General features: G+C 40.9%; 1 protein-coding gene across 3 annotated transcripts in view; it reads left to right on the top strand.

The window, feature by feature from the left end:
• The window catches only part of Gigyf2 (GRB10 interacting GYF protein 2), a 148,667-nt gene that overhangs the window by 117,858 nt on the left and 10,410 nt on the right, over positions 1-20,399 (top strand). For all 3 annotated transcript variants that reach the window (XM_042679050.1, XM_042679049.1, XM_042679048.1), the window contains exons 19-23: positions 1,997-2,097; positions 3,477-3,638; positions 7,770-7,928; positions 12,179-12,415; positions 17,126-17,248. In XM_042679050.1, the coding sequence (XP_042534984.1) occupies positions 1,997-2,097; positions 3,477-3,638; positions 7,770-7,928; positions 12,179-12,415; positions 17,126-17,248 (782 nt within the window). The remainder of the gene's footprint in view (positions 1-1,996; positions 2,098-3,476; positions 3,639-7,769; positions 7,929-12,178; positions 12,416-17,125; positions 17,249-20,399) is intronic.

The following is a 20,399-nucleotide window of genomic DNA, read 5'->3' as shown; positions in this document are numbered from 1 at the left end:
GTTATTACAGTGGGACTTACTGTTCTCCTGTAGAAACTTTTCATACTATGTATAAAATATTTTTTCCTGGTATTCATTTATAGATAAGATGTTAAAATATTCTGTAGTATTATAGAAATTCTTAAGTACTTTATTAAATAATTTTTCTTTGAGCTTATATTAACCCAAGGTCCTTAAACTAGTCCATACATTTTTTAGTTTTGTTTGTTTTGGTCGGTCATGGGGCTTGAACTCAGGGACTAGGCACTGTCCCTGAGCTTTTCTGCTCATGGCTAGTGCTCTACCACTTTGAGCCACAGTTCCACTCCAGTTTTCTCGTGGTTAATTGGAGATAAGAGTCTCACAGACTTTCGTGTCCAGTCAGGTTTTGAACCTCCATCCTCAGATCTCAGCCTCCTGAGTAACTATATTACAGGTGTGACCTCCCAGTGCCAGACCACAAATTTTATTCAGACAACATTTAATAGTTCAGAAATTGATTATAGTAGAAATTTAGAAAATAGAGACTGTTGAAAACTAGTTCAATGGAAATAAGAAAAATGTCCTTAAACTAAGAAGAAAAGAAACTAAGATTAAAAGAGGGTAGACAATGTTTGCAATAGCCTCATAGTCACCCACAGGATCGACAAGGAAGTAACACCCAAACCAAGAATGTGTGCTTTAAAAAACAAAAATAAAAATAAAAAATAAAGAAAAATGTCCTTAGAAGCCTTTATTTGTTAACTTCTTGGTCTGATCCTGTGTTGCTTTTAGGCCAGCCAGACCAAATGTTTTCTGTAGGACCTAGCCAGTCTTTCCAGAGTCATCCCCAGTCTGGCTGTAGTGTGTGTGCTGTCTTCTCCTTATTAGGATGAATTTATGTTTTTAACCATTCTTAAATGAATTAACAATTACAGTGGCAGTTAATACATTACATTGAGCAGCCACTCCAGTACACTGGAGTTTAAATCCTGGTATTATGACATTTTTGTTTATCTGTGAAGATGAGCATATGAACAAGTGTTACTGGGATTTTTAACAATGAAATCAGTTTCCCAGTGAAGGCCTCATATTTCCTTTCTTCTAGATGTATTAATATGGGTAGGAACTACAGCATACTTAAAGTTCACTCTGCTTGAAAGCTTAGCAGCAGAGTGACACATCTCTATAATCCCAGTATGTCAAGGAGGCTGAAGCTGGAAAATCTTGAAGTTGATGCCAGCCTGGGCTACATAGCAAGAATATGTTTTACATAAAAAGTAAAATGCTGGGGCTGGGCAGGTGGCTCAGTGGTAGAGCGCTTGCCTTGCATGCCTGAGGCCCTGGGTTCGATTCCCCAGCACCACATAAGCAAAAAGAAAAAAAGCCGGAAGTGGCGCTGTGGCTCAAGTGGTAGAGTGGTAGCCTTGAGCTGAAAAGCTGAGGGACAGTGCCCAGGCCCAGAGTTCAGGCCCCACAACTGGACCAAAAAAAAAAAAAAAAAGTAAAATGCTGGGTGCTAGTAGCTCATACTTAGAATCCTAGCTAACTACTCAGCAGGCTGAAATCTGAGAAATGTGATTTGAAACCAGCTGGGGCAGTAAAATCCATGAGACTCTTAACTCCAAAAAGCCTCAAGTGGAGCTGTGGCTCAAAGTATTAGAGCCATAAAAGCTCAGGGACAGCACCTAAACTCTGAGTTCAAGCCCCAAGACCAGCACCAAAAAAAAAAAAAAAAAGCCTGATGCTAGTGGCTCACAACTTTAATCCTAGCTGTTCAGGAGGCTGAAACCCTTTCCTGCCCAAGCAGGGGAAGTCCATGAGTCTCTAACCTCCAATTAACCACCAGAATCCAGAGCTGTACTTCTACTGCCCAGGCCCTGAGCTCAAGACCTGGGACTGGTGTGCATACACACACACACACACACACACACACAACCAATGTGTATGATATGGCTTGTTCAGGCACAGAAAAGGCTTTTTACAGTATACCATGTGTGTGATCTCTCACTTCCATCATTTTTACCCTTGTTTACAGTTTGGGAAGGCAGTAGTGTATGGGATCTTCCCCTGGACACTACAACACCAGGCCCTGCCCTAGAACAGCTTCAGCAGCTGGAGAAGGCCAAAGCTGCAAAGGTTTGAAGCTCATTCTTTCTTGGTGGGGCACAACTCACAGTTGCACCTTCTCTCCCTCTCCCTCTCCCTCCTTCTCTCTCTCTCTCTCTCTCTGGTCAGCTATAAATTTTGGTTTACTGCTATTTACCTGGTACAGTATGTTTAAAATCTATTATTCTGCCTTTTTTTCTTAAAAACCCTCAAAACAATTCAAATTAATGTATAAATGTTGGTTGACAGTTACATTGATCATGGTCATATTAATAGTTGTATTATTTGTGTTATGAACATTTTATAAGTACTAAGACTGAGAAAAATACCCATTATAATTTGTTTATTAGACCTCATGGTCTGACTTGAGTTCCCACACTGAACTTTTATAGTCATTTTCTAGTCATGTATGAAACTGAGGCTTAGTAGTGTCATACCTTGTGTTCCATTCACGTTTTCTGGAGAGCTAGAATCTTGAATTTCGGTTTTAATATTTTTCAAAAGAGAATGTCTATTTATTTTTTGCCAATCCTGTGGCTTGAACTCAGGGCCTGGGCACTGTCCCTGGGCTTCTTTTGCTCAAGGCTAGCACTCTACCACTTATCCATAGTTTTACTTCCTGCTTTTTCTGTTTACATGGTACTGAGGAATTAAACCTGGGCTTCATTCATGTTAAGCAAGCACTTTACCACTAAGCTACGTTCTCAGCCTGAGAACTATTTAGAAGTGTGAGAACAAGTTGAACTCAAAGAACAGTAAATAAAATGAGTCTGGCTTGGAATTACATTTGAGGGATGAAAAAAAATGAAGAGACTCAAGAAGGTGAGGCAGGCCAGTTATAAGGAGCCTTATGTTTATTATATCAAGGAATTAGCATTTATTTTTAGAATAGAGTAATGTTTTTCATGGAGATTGTGTTAAGCTAAGGAACTTGGACAAAGCTAGATGTGAGGAAACTAGATTTAGGAATGATGAGGCTGATAATTGCTATTACTTCCTGACAGCTTTACTACATAGGTGCTAATACCTTGTAGCCACCACTGCTAGATCTTCTGTCAGAAAAATCTTTGTAATGATGAGTAAAAAAACACCAGTCAAACCATCCCAGAAGTGTTCTGACATTGCTGTCACTGGACACTTGCTGTCACACACACACACACACACACATACACACACATACGATACAATGTAGTGTGAAGTGAGGAGGTGATCAAAGTGAGAGGAGAAGCATTAAGTGTAGAAGAGTATACAGCTGTAGTAGTTATTTAACATAGGGTTTCATCACCCACCTGTAACACAAAAGTAGCTAAGCTGATGACAGTGTCTCTACCTCCTACTTTCTGTGACAACTTGACTCAGTGCTTTTTGGGTTATTCCATGTATTTAAGAATATTCTTATACAATCCCAGCTAGAGCAGGAGAGAAGAGAGGCAGAAATGAGGGCAAAACGGGAAGAGGAGGAACGAAAGAGGCAAGAAGAGCTCCGTAGGCAACAGGAAGAAATGCTTCGGAGGCAGCAGGAGGAAGAGAGGAAACGGCGGGAGGAGGAAGAGCTTGCCCGAAGGAAACAGGTAAATCTCTGAGGACTCTTGCTTGTAGAGTAGCTCTTGGTTAGAGCTGCACACCTCATACCACCATCCACAGGATAATAGAAGCAGTGTCTATTGTCTACCAACACCCAATGCAAAACTATTGATAAATGAGTTAGATTTCAAGGCAAAGCCTGCCTCCCTCTTTAGAAAATTTTGATATTACTGGGGTTTTTGTACTCAGGGTGTTTTGCTTTGCTGGGCAAGCACACCATCACTTGAGGCATGCTTCAAACCCAGTTTACTTTGGCTGATCTCAGACTGTGATCCTCTTATCTATACCTCCTTAGATAGATGTGAGCCACTATACTTGGCTTGTTTGTTATGATGAATCTTACTACCTTTTTGCCCTGGTGGGCCTTGAATCATGATCCTTCTGATCTCTGCCTTTTGAGTAGTTGGATTTATAGGCATGTATCACCCTGGTCTATTCTTAATACTAAAAACATGAAAATGTAATGTTTGGTTCATAAAATTAAATGTTATGTTATTTATAAAGTCAAATGGGTTTTTTAAAACACTTGTTGTAATGCCAAGTGCCTGTGGCTCACAACTATAACCCTAGCTACTCAGGCTGAGATCTGAGGATAGAGGTTCAAAGTCAATCCAGGAAACTCATTGATAATCTCCAGTTAATCACCAAGAAGCCAGAAGTGGAGCTGTGGCTCAAATAGTAGAATAGTAGAGCACAAAGAAGCTCAGGGAGAGTGTTTAGGACCTGATTTCAAGCCCCAGGATCAACCAACACACACACACACACCCTGGCCACACACACACACACACACACACACACACACACACACACACACACACACACACACACACACACACACACACACACACACACACACACACACACACACACACACACACACACACACACACACACACACACACACACACACCCTGGACCTGATTTCAAGCCCCAGGATCAACCAACACACACACACACCCTGGCCACACACACACACACACACACACCCTGGCCACACACACAGAGCCTGGAGTAACATATACATAACACAGTAGAATAGTAGAGCACAAAGAAGCTCAGGGAGAGTGTTTAGGACCTGATTTCAAGCCCCAGGATCAACCAACACACACACCCTGGCCACACACACACACACACACACACACACACACACACACCCCTGGCCACACACACAGGCCACACACACACACACACACACACACACACACACACACACACACACACACACACACACACACACACACACACCCCTGGCCACACACACAGAGCCTGGAGTAACATATACATAACACAAAATTTATCCCTCCCTCTCTTTTATCTTTCTGGCAATGAACTGCAGGCCTTTTTATTCTGGAACATGAAGGGCCACGTCTTACCCACCCCCCACATTTATATTTTTATTACTGGGTCCCCTCTTAGTCTTATTTACCATCTTAAGTACCCTCTAGCCCCCCCACCAGGATTGGTTTTGCACTCAGTGATTCACACTTGCTAGGCTGGTACTTTACCAGTTGAACTACACCTCTGGCCCTTTTGTTTGTTCCCCCCTTTCCCTCTAGATAAGGACTCAACTTTCTTTGTGTAGGCCAGACTGTGATCTTCGTACATTATACTTCCCACTTAACTGAAGTGGCAGAGGTGTTCCACCACACCCAGCTCTTTTCATTAATAGGACTTCTCAAAAACCACGATCCTCCCAGTTTCTGCCTCCTGAGTATCTGGTATTACAGTTGTGAACACTGGCTGGCTGATGTTAAGCATTTGAAGCCACATTCAATACATGTACACTGTTATATAACCCTCACCAATGTCCATTTGCAGAACCACTTCATCTTCCCTAACCACAGCTCTGTTTAATAGATGCATTCATTAAACAAGGGTCCCAGTTCTCCTTTCTACATCTTATGATAACCACCATTCTTAATTTTGTTTCTATGCATCTGACCACTCTGATAGCCCTTGAAAGTGGAATTAGACAATATTTGTCTTTTTATGACTTTTGTCACTTAGAAAATCATGGATAAACCATAAGATATTTCTTATTTTTAGGGCATAATAATAAGGAAAAGAAGTATATACACATTCAGTTTAAATGTAATTCTTGTTTCCCATATATTTTTAGCCCATAGTTGATTGAACTGAGGACCAGACGTGTGCTTCTTTGAGAGTTGTGTGTCATTCATACTGAGTGTTTTAGAACCTACTTCTGTTTTGTTTTGTAGGTCATGGGGCCTGAACTCTGGGTCTGGGTGCTGTCCCTTAGCTCTTCACCTCAAGGCTAGTGTTCCCACTTGAGCCACAGCACCATTTCAGGCTTTTTCCGCTTATGTGGTGCTGAGGAATTGAACCCAGGGCCTCATGCATGCAAGGAAAGCACTCTAACACTGAGCTACCTTCCCAGTCCCAGAACCTACTTTTTGACATTGAATTTTGTTAATTTTTCCATGCATCTACAAATTTACACCATATTAACTGACTAAATGAAATTGTATCTTCTAAGTTTATAATAATACAGTCATTCCCCATTACCATGAAGCTTATTCCTAAGTTTCTACTTACATAAAAGTACTTGGAAGTACTTGCTAAGTCTTTGTGCAAGTATTGGTCACCAGTGAGACTTAACATTTTCCATGTTTTTTCACTATTTCATTTTGGGGAATTCTGTTCACTCACTTGGTCCATTTTTCTATTGAGGTTTTTATAGACTCCAAAGAATCTACACTCTAGTGGCCCCAAAGCCTAGCACTACTTGTCAGCTCCAAGAAGTGCTCTGTAAGAACAAAAGGATCCATGCTGACATGAGAACTACTTTTATATTTTAGAATTACCCTATGTGTCAGTACAAAAGTGACAAAAGAAGTATTAGCAATAAAGAAATGCATTTAATGCTGTAGGGCTCAATGTTCATAAAATGGTATCAGTAGGATCCCTTTCTGTGTTGTACTTAACATAATTTTGGGGGATGGGGACGGTGTTCTTCAGAACATGTTCTGAGACACATTCTCCCGGTAATTCTGACTGGGGAAACAGTCAGAAATTCCTCACTAGGAGTTTGGGGTGGCTTGTTGATTTGACCCCTCTATGCCTTTGGTTTCTAGTTGACTAAAAGAGACCAAAGGTACCAGTGTAAAAACCAAAGGCTGAGTTCTAATGTAGATCTCTCTACATTACCTCTCTGAGTAAATGGTATAACTGATTTAAAAAAAAAATCAAATTAGACTTCCCAATGTCTTACAGTCTACTCACATTCTAAAAACAGGATTTTGTTTGTTTGGTTTGGGGTTTATTTTGGGGTGGAGGGGGTGTTAGTACTGGATCTGTTTCTTAGTTTTTTTGTTTTTTTTTTTTTTTTTTTTTTTTTTGGGTCCGGTCGTGGGGCCTGAACTCTGGGCCTGGGCACTGTCCCTCAGCTCTTCAGCTCAAGGCTGAGCCACAGCGCCACTTCCGGTTTTTGTTTTTTTTTATGTGGTGCTGAGGAATCGAACCCAGGGCCTCGAGCATGCAAGGCAAGCGCTCTACCACTGAGCCACCTTCCCAGCCCTGTTTCTTAGTTTTTCACTCAAGCCTGGTCTCCAGTTCCAACCTTTTGCTAGTTAATTGGAGATAAGAGTCTTGTAGACTTACTCTGAGATCTTAGTTTTCTCTGAGTAGCTAGTATGACAGGCATAAGTCATTGGCATCTAGCTTTCGTTTGGCTTTTTATTCTTTTTTTTGGTGGGGGGGTCCGGTTGTGGGGCCTGAACTGTGGGCCTGGGTGCTGTCCCTCAGCTCTTCAGCTCAAGGCTAGCGCTCTACCACTTGAGCCACAGCGCCACTTCCAGCTTTTTTCTTTTTGCTTATGTGGTGCTTGGGAATCGAACCCAGGGCCTCATGCATTGCAAGGCAAGCGCTCTACCACTGAGCCACCTTCCCAGCCCCGGCTTTTTATTCTTAATGTTCCCACTGTGCAACTCATATATACTTTTTCTCTACATCTTGGTTATATTATTTAATATTTACAGAGATATAGTAGCACATAAACAGTTCCTCTTTAAATTACGGCATGTGTATTGATTGCTAGACCCTGAGTTTCACATACTCTCACTCTCTTTTTTGCTCGCTCGCTCTATTTTTCTCTTAAGGAAGAGGCTCTGCGACGCCAAAGAGAGCAAGAACTCGCATTACGGCGTCAGCGAGAAGAGGAGGAGAGACAGCAGCAAGAAGAAGCTCTTAGAAGACTGGAGGAGAGGAGGAGAGAAGAGGAGGAGAGGCGGAAGCAGGAAGAGTTGTTACGAAAGCAGGTGGCCAGATATTTACTCTTCCAGTTGTTGCTTTAAGTTAGGAAAATTAGTGATAAGGATTTAAGATAGCCTTTGTTAAACCTTTTCAGGTTGCTGAAAATTGCCAGAAGAGCTAACTGGCTCTTGTTTTTGCCTAAATATTTCCTTTCTCTTTAAATAATAACCTTTTTTTTTAAAGGAGAATGTAAAATTATCCAGTTTTTGTTCATTTACCTTGTGAAAAATGTAAAAGATGTACACAAAATAGACTATTACATCAGATTCCCACAAATCATTCCTAGCTTCAGTAATATTAATGCAGTGCATTTTTTTGTGTGTGTATAGTATGTGAGTTGAGTGTCTGGTTTCATTCTCCTGCATGTGAATATCTAGTTTTCTAGCACCATTTATTGAAGAGACTGTTCTTTGTTCTTGGCATCTCTATTGAAAATCAGTTGCCTGTAAGTGGCATGTATTTATTTCTGAGATTCCTGTGTGTGTGTGTGTGTGTGTGTGTGTGTGTGTGTGTGTGTGTGTGTGTGTGTTTTATTTGGTGGTATGCTTTGGACCAAATTATTTCTGAGATTCCTGGGTGTGTGTGTGTGTGTGTGTGTGTGTGTGTGTGTGTGTGTGTGTGTGTGTGTGTTATTTGGTGGTATGCTTTGGACCAAATTATTTCTGAGATTCCTGGGTGTGTGTGTGTGTGTGTGTGTGTGTGTGTGTGTGTGTGTGTGTGTGTTTTATTTGGTGGTATGCTTTGGACCAAATTATTTCTGAGATTCCTGGGTGTGTGTGTGTGTGTGTGTGTGTGTTATTTGGTGGTATGCTTTGGACCAAAAATTTAAGTTTTAAATTTTGATAATGTCCAATTAACTTTTTAACAATTTTATGTGTTTGCCCATTTAGATATAAAATCTTTATATTCTGAATATGTGTGTATTGGGGGATTTGGTAAGCTTTATCACTTGACCTGTACCCCAGTTCTTTATACTTAAGGTATCTGGAATGTTTATGCCAGTGCAGGCCTGAGTTTCTATCCTCCATCTGTAGCTGGGACAACAGATATACATCACTATACTGAGATAAACTTTTTACCTGGCTAGCCTGGAAACATCATCTGTTCAGTCTCTACTTTTTTTGTTGTTGTTGTTAGTTGTGGGGCTTGAATGCTAGGCCTGAGCACTGTCTCTAAGCTCTTCAGCCCAAAGCTAGTGCTCTACCACTTGGAGCCACAGCGCCACTTCTTGTTTTCTGGTGCTTAATTGAAGATAAGACTCTCATTTCCTGCCTATGCTGGCTTTGAACCACGATCCTCAGATCTTAGCCTCCTGTGTAACGAGAATTACAGGTGTGAACCACCAGTGCCTGGCTCAATTTCCACTTTGGTTAGCTAATGGTAAACCACCATACCAGGAGCTGAGTAGATATGCTCTGTTAAATAAATATTTCTCACTTTTGCTGTAGCTTCTGTGTTTTCTTCTTGTTAAGAAGGCCTGTTTTTTTTTTGTTGTTGTTGTTTGTTTTCTTTTTGTCTATTGTGAAACTTGAACTCAGGGCCTAAAAACTGTTCCTGAACTTTTTCCTCAAGGCTAGTGCTCTACTAATTTGAGCCATAGCTCTGCTTCCAATTTTCTGGTGGTTAAGTGGAAATAAGAGATAAGAGCTGGTGGAGGTTCACACCTATAATCCTAGCTACTCAGGAGGCTGAGATCTGAGGATCCCGGTTCAAAGCCAGCCTGGGCAGAAAAGCCTGTAAAACTCTTTATCTCCAGTAAACCACCAGAAAACCAGAAGTGGCACTGTGGTTCAAGTGGTAGAGCACTTGCCTTGCTGAAGAGCTAAGGGACAGCACCCAGTCCCAGAGTTCAAGCACCATGACCCACCAGAGAGGGGGGTGGGGGGGTAGGGGGAAATGTCTCACAGACTTTCCTGCTTGGGCTGGCTTTGAACCACCATCTTTAGATCTCAGCCTCCTGAGTGGCTAGGATTACAGACATGAGCCACCAGTGCCTGGCAACAGACCTGATTTTTAATTTTGATGTGATTTTTTTTTTTTTTCTTAGTGAATCTGGGAATTGAACATTACACATGCTTTACAAGTTATGCTCCCAGCTTTGTTTTGTTTTCTCTTCATTAGAAAAAAATAAATCCTTAGCTACAGAGTACTAAATTATCTTCTATACTTTTTTCCAAGTTACAAAACTTTAATTTTACAAGTAAGTTTGTTTTGGGTTTTTTGTGGGGTTTTTTTGTTTTTGTTTTTTTGGGGGGTTTTTTTGGTTGATCATGGGGCTTGAACTCTGAGCCTAGGTGCTATCCCTTAGCTCTTCAGCTCAAAGTGAACGCTCTACCACTTGAGCCACAGCACCAATTCCAGGGTTTTTTTTTTTTTGTGCAAGAAATGTGTTGTTTCAACACATTTTTATGTCTCCGTTTTTTCCATTAAAATTTTCTTGTGCTTTTTGCATAAATATGGTTCTTTTTCTAGACTTTTTAACCCACTAATCACTTGTCTTTAAACCATACGATGGCTTGATTACTGTAGCTTTAAGTTTTGAAGTTAGCCATCACCTTCCAGTTTTCTTTTATTGAAGACTGCTTCATTATCTTAATCTTTTGCCTTCTCATTAAAATTTAACACCTTCTTCTATAGGCCCATATCTGCTCCTGGTTACATTGGAAACTTTAAAAAAAAAAAAAAAAAAAAGCATCTAAAAATCTGTGATGTGACAGGAGACTTTATCTGTAAGAAAGAAAGCTGAAAGAAGTTTAATGTTGGCTAGATAGAAATAGAAGCTATAGCCAGAGACACCAGTGGTGCATGTTTATAATCTTAGCTGCTCAGAAGGCTGAGATCTGAGAATTGTGGTTCAAAGCCAGCCCGGGCAGGAAAGTCCCTGAGACTCCAATTAACCACCAGAAAACTGAAAATGGCTCTGTGACTGAAGTGGTAGCGTACTAGCCTTGAGAGAAAAAGCCTAGGGACAGAGCCTAGGCCCTGAGTTCAAGCTCTACGACTGCGGGGGTTGGGGGTGGGGGGTTAGTGAGAGGGAGGGGAGGGAAAAAAAGGAAGGAAAGAAAGAAAGAAACTACACCAGGTGCTGCAGTTCCCCTGTGTCACAGAATGGCAGACAAGGGGTATGTGGGTCATTGTCAGTTCCCCTGTGTCACAGAATGGCAGACAAGGGGTATGTGGGGCATTGTCAGCTCCCCTGCGTCACAGAATGGCAGGCAAGGGGTATGTGGGGCATTGTCAGTTCCCCTGTGTCACAGAATGGCAGACAAGGGGTATGTGGGGCATTGTCAGCTCCCCTGTGTCACAGAATGGCAGACAAGGGGTATGTGGGGCATTGTCAGCTCCCCTGCGTCACAGAATGGCAGGCAAGGGGTATGTGGGGCATTGTCAAAGGCAGAGGGAACACCTGCTGTCGCAGTGCCTGTGAGCGGCAGGATGGGAGGATGTCAAAATTGACCTAAGCTTTGCAGACAAGACACACAGAACAGTGTAGCCAGAGTAAACAGAACTGTAAAGGTGAGGAGATGCCGAATAGTGAAACAAGTTGGAGAGGGCACAGCGGGCTAGTTTTAAGAGAAGGAACTACAGATAGGTAGTAAGTCCAGGTGAGGGGACAGGTAGTAGAAGGTAAAGGAAAGAGACCTGTGCTTGTGGCAGGAAGGGAGGGAGTTAGTGTGGTGGTCTTGCCTAGTAGATAGATGCTTTGGTTCCATACATGCCCCACTACCCTCACCAGATCTTGGTAGCTCTTCGAATAACACCCTCAAAAACGCGCTTAGCCTAGAGTGTTGGAATGGTGCTTTCAGGAGACTTGGAGCTGATGGTGAGCCACTATGAGATTCTGGATTTCACTACAGACCTTCAAAGTGGCCGCTCTGTAATCTGTTACAGTGGCACTCTGGAGCCATCTTTGTGAGCACAATATGTTTTGTTTTAAGCAATTTTTTTTTATTAGCTTACATTAGTTACAAAGGGGAATTTCATTGTTTCATTTCCACACATATTTACAATATATCCCAATCAGTCTTACCTCTTCTATCGCTTTCCTTCCCAAAACAATTTCAGTGAGTTTCCTTGTTCTGGTAGATTTAAAAAAACAAAATCAAAAAAAATCTTCTGTTACATGTTATCCTAAATAAGGTTTTCACTCTCTGTAATTTTGATACACTACTTGATAGAAGCCTTCAAGAGTGATTCATACTTTTTTCTTATAACTAATAAGATCTTTTTTTCTTTAATTTTTCCTCCTGGAAAGGAAGAGGAGGCTGCCAAATGGGCCCGGGAGGAAGAAGAGGCTCAGCGTCGATTAGAAGAGAACAGGCTGCGGATGGAAGAGGAAGCAGCCAGACTCCGGCATGAGGAGGAGGAGCGGAAGAGGAAGGAGCTGGAGCTGCAGCGGCAGAAGGAACTGATACGCCAGAGGCAGCAGCAGCAAGAGGCCCTCCGGAGATTGCAGCAGCAGCAGCAGCAGCAACAGTTGGCACAGATGAAGGTACACCTTAGGCACATCCAGAGGTGCCTTTGTTGACACGTTGTTGTGAGGCAGATGCTGGCAATGTTGGTAGCTGTGAAACTACTTTTTGTCAGTAAATTACTAGTGGATATTTGGATCATCAACAAGATGGAACATGATGCATGTTAGGCACTTAAGCCAGAGAGGCAATACACAGAAGAGGTAGGACATGAGCTGTGATACAAGCATATATGTCAACTATTTGGTTCATAGTTTGATGGGGAACCAAGATCATTGGAATGCTTTTTTGTACACCATTACTAAGACAGAAGCGAGCCATCATCCTCCAGAAAGAGTTTAGATTTGCAGCAGCAGAAGGGCATACTAACATGTGAATTCATAAATGTGAACCAGATCATAGGACTTAAAACCTTAGGGCTTATTAAAAGTTGGATTCAAAGACCCCAATTGAACACTTCACATTTCTAATTGCAGTGCAACTTGTAACATTACAGGCCATTATATGAATGTTTTCTGTTCCCATGAAGTATAGACAGTAACATTGAAACGTGTACTTACTTTAGAAAAATAATATAAACTCAGTCTTTTTGTTTTGTTACATTTGTGAGAGCTATGTGCATGTGCATATATGCATGTGCGCACATGCGGGTCCTAAAGCTTCAACTCAGGGACACCTGAGCTTTTTTCCCTCAAGGTTTCCACTCTCCCCCTTGAGCACTTCTGGCTTCTTGGTGGTTAATCAGAAATGAGTCTCACAGACTTTCCCTCTCAGGCTGACTTCAAACCATGGTGCTCAGATCATAGCCTCCTGAGTAGCTAGGATTACAGGCGTGAGGCATCAACACTCAGCTTGTTTTGTTGTGTTTTTTAACTGCGGAGCTCCAAATTTAATTTTAAATTTCAATTCCTGAGCATAACACCTGAGTGCAAAGGATAGCCTGTTTTATTTTTTGCATTGAAGGCCAATGATGCTACAAGGAAATTCTTTTGATTCTTTAAAAAACAAAACAGATATTTGTTTCAACAAAGGAGAAAATGAAGACTGAGATCCCAGTAGTAAATGGTGTCAAAGACAGAAGCTGGGGTGTGACTGTGAGTCTTCATCAACTTAGGAAGGTTGTGGGATTGCTCCTGAAACCAAGTGTCTAGGAAGAGCAGAGTGAGTCTGTAGCAGGATCTGCATGACTTCAAGCTGGGCTCATAGTTAGCAATAAGATTTAGTCTTCCTTATCTTTGTGAAACTCAGACACAGGAAGAGAGATTTAGAATACAGGGTGGTAGGTATAGAAGTAGAGATGGCATTATGCAGTAGTTCTCAGATACTGGTCTCCTGGAAACTTGTGAGACCTGCAAATTCCCTAGTCTGCTCCAGACGCTCCAGACGTATTGGGTATGAACCTCTATGAGGAGAACACAGGACGATTGTGTTTGAATAGATTCCCCCAAGGTATTTTGATGCTTGATAAAATGTGAAATTGTCTAAGTTAGGCAGTTTAGGTTCTGAGAGAGGCATCATGGAGCAAGTAGAGGCATGAGGTTTAGAAATACTGTGGAACATTAGGGGAAATTTAAAGAACAGGTTACTTTTTTTTTTTTTTTGGTTTGTCATGGGGCTTGAACTCTGGGTCTGAGCACTGTCCCTGAGCTCTTCAGCTCAAGGCAAGCACTCTCCCACTTGAGCCACAGCACCACTTCTGGTTTTCTGGTGGCTAATTAGAGATGAGAGTCTCATGGACTTTCCTGCCCGGGCTGGCTTTGAACTACTCAGCCTCCTAAGTAGTAAGATTACAGGCGTGAGCCACAGGCACCCAACTAACAGGTTACTGTTTCTTAATGAAGTATAAGTACAGGCAGACTCCATAGCACTATGGGCTGTCTAGACCTTATCAAATAATTACAACTTAAGCAAGTACCAATAATGATCCTAGATTCTCAGGAATCTGAGATCGGAGGATCATGGTTCAAAACCAAAGCCAACCAAGGCAGGAAATTAGAATTTAAAGTGACAGAACACTAGAAATAACACCATGAGCTTTTCAGGAGAGCTAAATGGATTTGAAGGAAACATAACTGGAGGTTAGCAGACCAGTAGCCAGGCAGTCGATAAAAGGCTTGGTGCAGGGCTGAAGGCATGTGGAAAGGAGAGGTAAGAGGTATACTAATTATTGAGTGGTTGCTGTGTCAGGTACATACTAATAATTTTTCAGTAACTTAATATAGTTTAACCTTCACCAAACTTTCTTATAAAACTTTGGGATGTTCATTTACCAAGGAGGAATATGCTGAGAATAATTCTGAGTTAGTTGCTTTGAGTCTGAGAGCTGGTAGTAGATAGATGTGGTTCTGAGCCACAAAAAAGTTGTCAAGACTTTTCTAAGAGGCCACATCACAGGATAGCGGTTATTTGTGAGGCTTTGGGGTGAAGCAGGTAAAGGCATGGGTAATTTCCAGATCTTGTGTGTATAGTTTTTTCTCCTTATTCTCCAAAAATGAAGATAAAGTACTGAAAGATGGTTGTAAAGTATTGCTAAATGAGAAAAGATGAGCAGTTTTAAAACAGCTTTATTGAGATAATTTTTCTGCCATACTGTTAAACAAGTTACAGTGTATAATTCAGTAGGGTTGAGAATTTTTTGCATATTCACAGATGATGTACATCCATCTCCTTAATTGATTTACAGTTTCGAAGTTTCTATGGTAGCATGTAATACTGGATTATTCCTTTATATGACTGGTAATATTCCATTATATAAATGTGCCACATTTTGTGCTTTCATTCATGAATTTGGACATTGGAACTACTTTCTCCTTTTGGTTCTCATAAATAATGCTGCTGTAAATAATTCATATATAGTTTTTATGTGGTTACATGGGTTTTTTTTTTCGTATAGGAATGATGTGTCCCATAGTAACTATATTTGACACTTTGAGGGAACTGGCAGCCTGTTTGCAGAGTGGCTGTACCCTCTCAGAGCAGGGTATGATTTATCTGAGAGAGCAGACCCATGCAGGGATTGGACACCATATACTCAGATAGATAGATAGATAGATAGATAGATAGATAGATAGATAGATAGACAGATAGAATGGTATGTCTATATGTGATGTGTCTGTAGATAGGTAGATAAGGAGTTGATGGTGAAGAAAATGAACGTTTTGACAGCAGTTGGAAGAATCTTTAGAGGCACCCCAGAGGGACCATAGCCATTTCTAAGGAAGTGATCAGCAGAGGCCAGGAGACGTCTGCTCCGGAGGGCTGGAGATTGTTTTTGACTGTTACAAGATGATACAGCCACTAGGGTATTAGCCAACATCCCTGGTCACATCAAACTTGGAAAGATTTATGGATTCTCTTTTCTCACCTCTGAATCTTCTGGGCAATTAGGTGTGGTGGAGCCAAGACGTTTGTATTTTTATATTTCCCCGGAGGTGATGCAGCCGGGTTTGAGACTTGGCTGCCGGACTAGTGCCTTCCAAATGTGTAATTTCCTATGGAGTATTTGGTTTTGCTCAATTTGCCTACATAGTCTTTACCCTCCTTTTCTCTGTTAGCTTCTTTCTGGGCCTATCCCTTACCCCATGCCCTACTGCCTATCATATTGTTGAGGGTTGATTGACAGTGTTCATTTGCTTTGGGCGATATAGATAACAGTGTAAACTGTTCATTCCTTCTACTCTGTTAGTTGGACCCTTAGCTAGTTCTACTGTATAGATTCTTTTTTTAGACTATTTGGCGTTTTGATCTATGTTCATATGTTTCATTGAACATATTTTAAAATTATGGTTAGAATTGGTTTTCTTGTTTTTGTTGAAGAAGCCATAAGATGCTCCTAAGTCTGCAATTTTTCTGGCCATTTAAAAGGCTGGGCACTGGTGGCTCATGCCTTTAATCATAGCTACTCAGGAAGCTGAGATCTAAGGATCACAATTTGAAGCCAGCCAAATCAGCAAGGTCTGAGATTCTTATCTCCAATTAAGCATTAAAAAAAAAAAAAAAAACTGGAAGTGGAGTTCCAGCCCCAGGACCAGCACCAAAAACAAATAGAAAAACCATTTGAAACTCAAGTTTTCAAGACCCACATATTTATGTTCTGCTTTAATTGATAATAGGAAAAGCAGAATTGTTGATTAAAAATAGACTCACTCTTAAAAGACTGAGACTGAGGACCATGCCCGACATCTCCTATTAGCTACCTACTGTACCTTCTCATTCAGATATCTTGTTTTTAATCAGTGATGGTTCTTCATGACTTCATGGATTAAAAATCTCCAAGTCAATGTAGCCATTTGTTTTGTTAACTCCTTTGCCATTATGATTGCATATTGTTATATGTGATAACGCTAGATATAACAGATAGCTAAAGCAAGTATAAAGGTGTATGTATATTTTCATTTGTTTAGGTTTGGGGCAATTGATTAAAAAAGAAATAGAAGCAAGCAAGCATACAGGAAAGTATGGAAAAGATATGGACAGATTTGTTTTAGTGAATGTTGCAAATGATGAGGAAAAAAACCATAGATTTTTTTTTTTTTTTTTTTTTTTTTTCTCGGTCGTGGGGCTTGAACTCAGGGCCTGGGTGCTGTCCCTCAGCTCTTCAGCTCAAGGCGAGCGCTCTACCACTTGAGCTACAGCGCCACTTCCACCATAGATGTTTTAACTGTACATAATTATGTCTTTGTCTCCTATTTACATTTCCTCAAAAATTCTGCCTTTTCATTTCTTTTTAGCTTCCCTCTTCATCAACATGGGGCCAACAGTCTAATACAACGCCATGTCAGTCCCAAGCCACCCTGTCATTGGCTGAAATCCAAAAGTTGGAGGAAGAAAGAGAACGGCAGCTTCGAGAAGAGGTAATTTGTAAAGAGTGATGTGCCTGAATATAGTGTTCTAGAAGATGGAGTGGGTTAATGGTGCCTTAAGATGGTAGTCACTCTCTGGATTGGTGTGTGTTTGATTTGGATATACTCTTACTAAATACTTAAGCCTATGTTTGGGCACTTTGGCTTATAATTTGGTCACCTTGAAGAATTCAACAGGAATAACCAAAGATTGAGTAACATAAATGTTCCTTAAACATTTTTCTGTAGCTCTTGAGCATAACTCATAAACAAAAATACATAGATTGTTCAGAATTGTGGGTGAGTTTTGTGGAGATAGGAATTTAATGATGCAAAGATGTGAGTTTAATGCATACTACATTTTTGTCCGAAGGGTTAGGCTTTTTTGACTGGCCTAGAAAATCTTAAAATGTGACAAAAATCAAGTATCTTGGCTTTTAACTTTATATCCCGAAGTTCATCATAAGATAGGAAGATACGAAAGAGTGGAAGAAAGCTGGAAAAGAGGAATAACAGTTCTCAACAGAGGAGGAACTGCTATTAATTTCTTATTCCCTGATTCTTTCAACACATATAAAGCGCATACTTACTTGTAGTCTGGTGTTGTAATTGAGGATAAAACAAACAAAATACCTGATAGTTGGGAAGATGAACAATAGAAGTTAAATAAAACATACAAAATAAACCAGAATGTTGGAGAGTAAGCATGAGTACCAGAGAGGAAGATTATGTGGGAAGGGGAGAAGAATGACAGGGAAGTCATGATGGTGCTGGAGATGGCATGGTGGCTTGTTCCCTCTTAGGTGTTATGCTCTGGGAAAGCCTCTGTAAAAGGTGACATAATAGCCGGGCGCTGGTGGCTCACGCCTGTAATCCTAGCTACTCAGGAGGCTGAGATCTGAGGATCGCGGTTCAAAGCCAGCCCGGGCAGGAGAGACCGTGAGACTCCTATCTCCAATAAACCACCAGAAAACCGGAAGTGGCGCTGTAGCTCAAGTGGTAGAGCGCTCGCCTTGAGCTGAAGAGCTGAGGGACAGCGCCCAGGCCCAGAGTTCAAGCTCCACGACTGACTAAAAAAAAAAAAAAAGGTGACATAATAGCCAAGTCTTGAAGAACATGCTTTATGGGGATATAACTTGAATGATCAGTTGGAGATTATAGGTTCTTTTCTTTTGGATCTGGGTTGTGTGGTTCATTGAATTAAGAGACATGGTCTCCTAAAGTAAGAGTTGTCTAGGTGTATTTGCCATACGATGTGCTTGATGTCATCTAGTAAGTTAAAATGTTTCTTCACCTTGAAAGTTGCCATATTTTTGATTGGTTGATTGATTGATGATTGATTTTACTGGTACTGGTCCTTGAACTGCTGGGGCCTTTCACTTTTTTTTTTTTTTGGCTCAAAGTTGGAGCTCTGCCATTTGAGCCTCAAGTCTGGCTTTTTTTTTTTTTTCATGGTTAATTGGAGATCAGTATCTTTTGGATTTATATTCTCCAGAGTGGCTTCAAACCAATTCTCAGATCTTGGTCTGAATAGATAGAATTATAGGTGTGATTATAGGTACCTATATGATTATAGGTACCCAACTCTCTTACTTGTTTTTTTTAAAAAAAAAAAAAAAACAAAACAGAAACCACCCTTCTCTAAAAATTTATCAGTAAATGGGATACAGTTAGAGTATCTTCAAGGTTAGAAAGTATTTCAATAACTTTGATTTCTGTTGAGTGAAAACTTACAGTGTTAGTAAGAATCACAGCACATGTTCCCTCCCCTCCTCCCTTCTCTTCCTTTTTTCTCTTCTCCTACCTCTCCTCCCTGCTTTCTGTCCCTTGATCCTTCTCTTTCCCTCTTCCTCTTTCATTCACTAACTTTATTCTCTCCCTTTTTCCTTCCTTACCTCCATTTCTTAATGCAGCCTATGCTCTGTCCCTCCTGCTTTCTCTTCTTCCTTCCTTCCCTCCATTTCTTCCTTTCTCCCTTGCTGTGTGCCTCCCTTCCTTCTCACACATGCTATGTAGGCATTCTGCCACTGAGCTACATTCCCAGCCACAGATCTTTTTTTGTTCATCTTTTTTGCTTCCCAGAATTGAATGGTTATTTCATCTGTATTTTCATTAGAATCATTTTCTTTGGACTTTTAATTCTTTCTATATCCTATAGAGGGCAAGAAATGCCATTCCACACATATTTACCACATAGAGAAATATTAAAATCATATTTCATTTTCTCCCCCTGGAAGCATCCTTTCTGGGACCTTCTAACTTGTTCCAGTCTGGACACTTTGCTATGCGGCTATTCTTTTTTCTTTTCTTTTTCTGAAATTGCATGATTTTTTTTTCTTTTCCATCTCTGTCTTTCATCTTTTTTGAAGTAATGCACCCATTTTACCAGTCCTCCTTTTCACCTTTTAATGTGTCTTATTTTAAATTTGTCTTACACCTGATTGGTTAATTGATTGACTGTACTAGGGTTTGACCTCAAGGCCTCATGCTTTCCAGGCTGGCAGGATACCACTGAGCTTTACCTCTGGCCCTATTTTTCACTGTTTTTTTTTTTTTTGGGGGGTCCGGTCGTGAGGTCTGACCTCTGGGCCTGGGCGCTGTCCCTCAGCTCTTCAGCTCAAGGCTAGCGCTCTACCACTTGAGCCACAGCGTCACTTCCGGCTTTTTGCTTTTTGCTTATGTGGTGCTGGGGAATCGAACCCAGGGCCTCATGCATGCAAGGCAAGCGCTCTACCACTGAGCCACCTTCCCAGCCCTTCACTGGTTATTTTTAAGATAGAGTCTGACTCCCCCATGGCTGTGTGTTTGAGTCAGACTTTTCCATTGTTGCTGTGATTTCAGGCACATACCACTATCCACCTTATTTAAGGTTATTATTTAAGTAGGTTCATAAAATCCAATCCTATTTTCCCTTTTTTCTCCTCTGAATTTTCTGTATTTGTTTCGGTATTTGGTTCTTATCTAGAAACATGTTAAATGTTTGGTGATTTCAGTGTGTTTATCAACTTGGTAGTAGAAGCTTGTTGGAGGTCTGTATGGCCACCTTGGTGTATGGCCACCTTGGTGGATTCCCCACAGAGGTTTCTGTCTCAGCTATTCTGTTGGAGGATGTCTGCCTATTTATTATCTGTGAGTGTACTTACTTGTACTTGCTCATTTACCA

The sequence above is a fragment of the Dipodomys spectabilis genome, unplaced genomic scaffold, assembly GCF_019054845.1.
Source record: "Dipodomys spectabilis isolate Male_0828 unplaced genomic scaffold, ASM1905484v1 ptg000051l, whole genome shotgun sequence".
Taxonomy (NCBI): domain Eukaryota; kingdom Metazoa; phylum Chordata; class Mammalia; order Rodentia; family Heteromyidae; genus Dipodomys; species Dipodomys spectabilis.
Note: the sequence above shows the minus strand (reverse complement) of the source record. Positions and strands in the feature narration are given on the sequence as shown.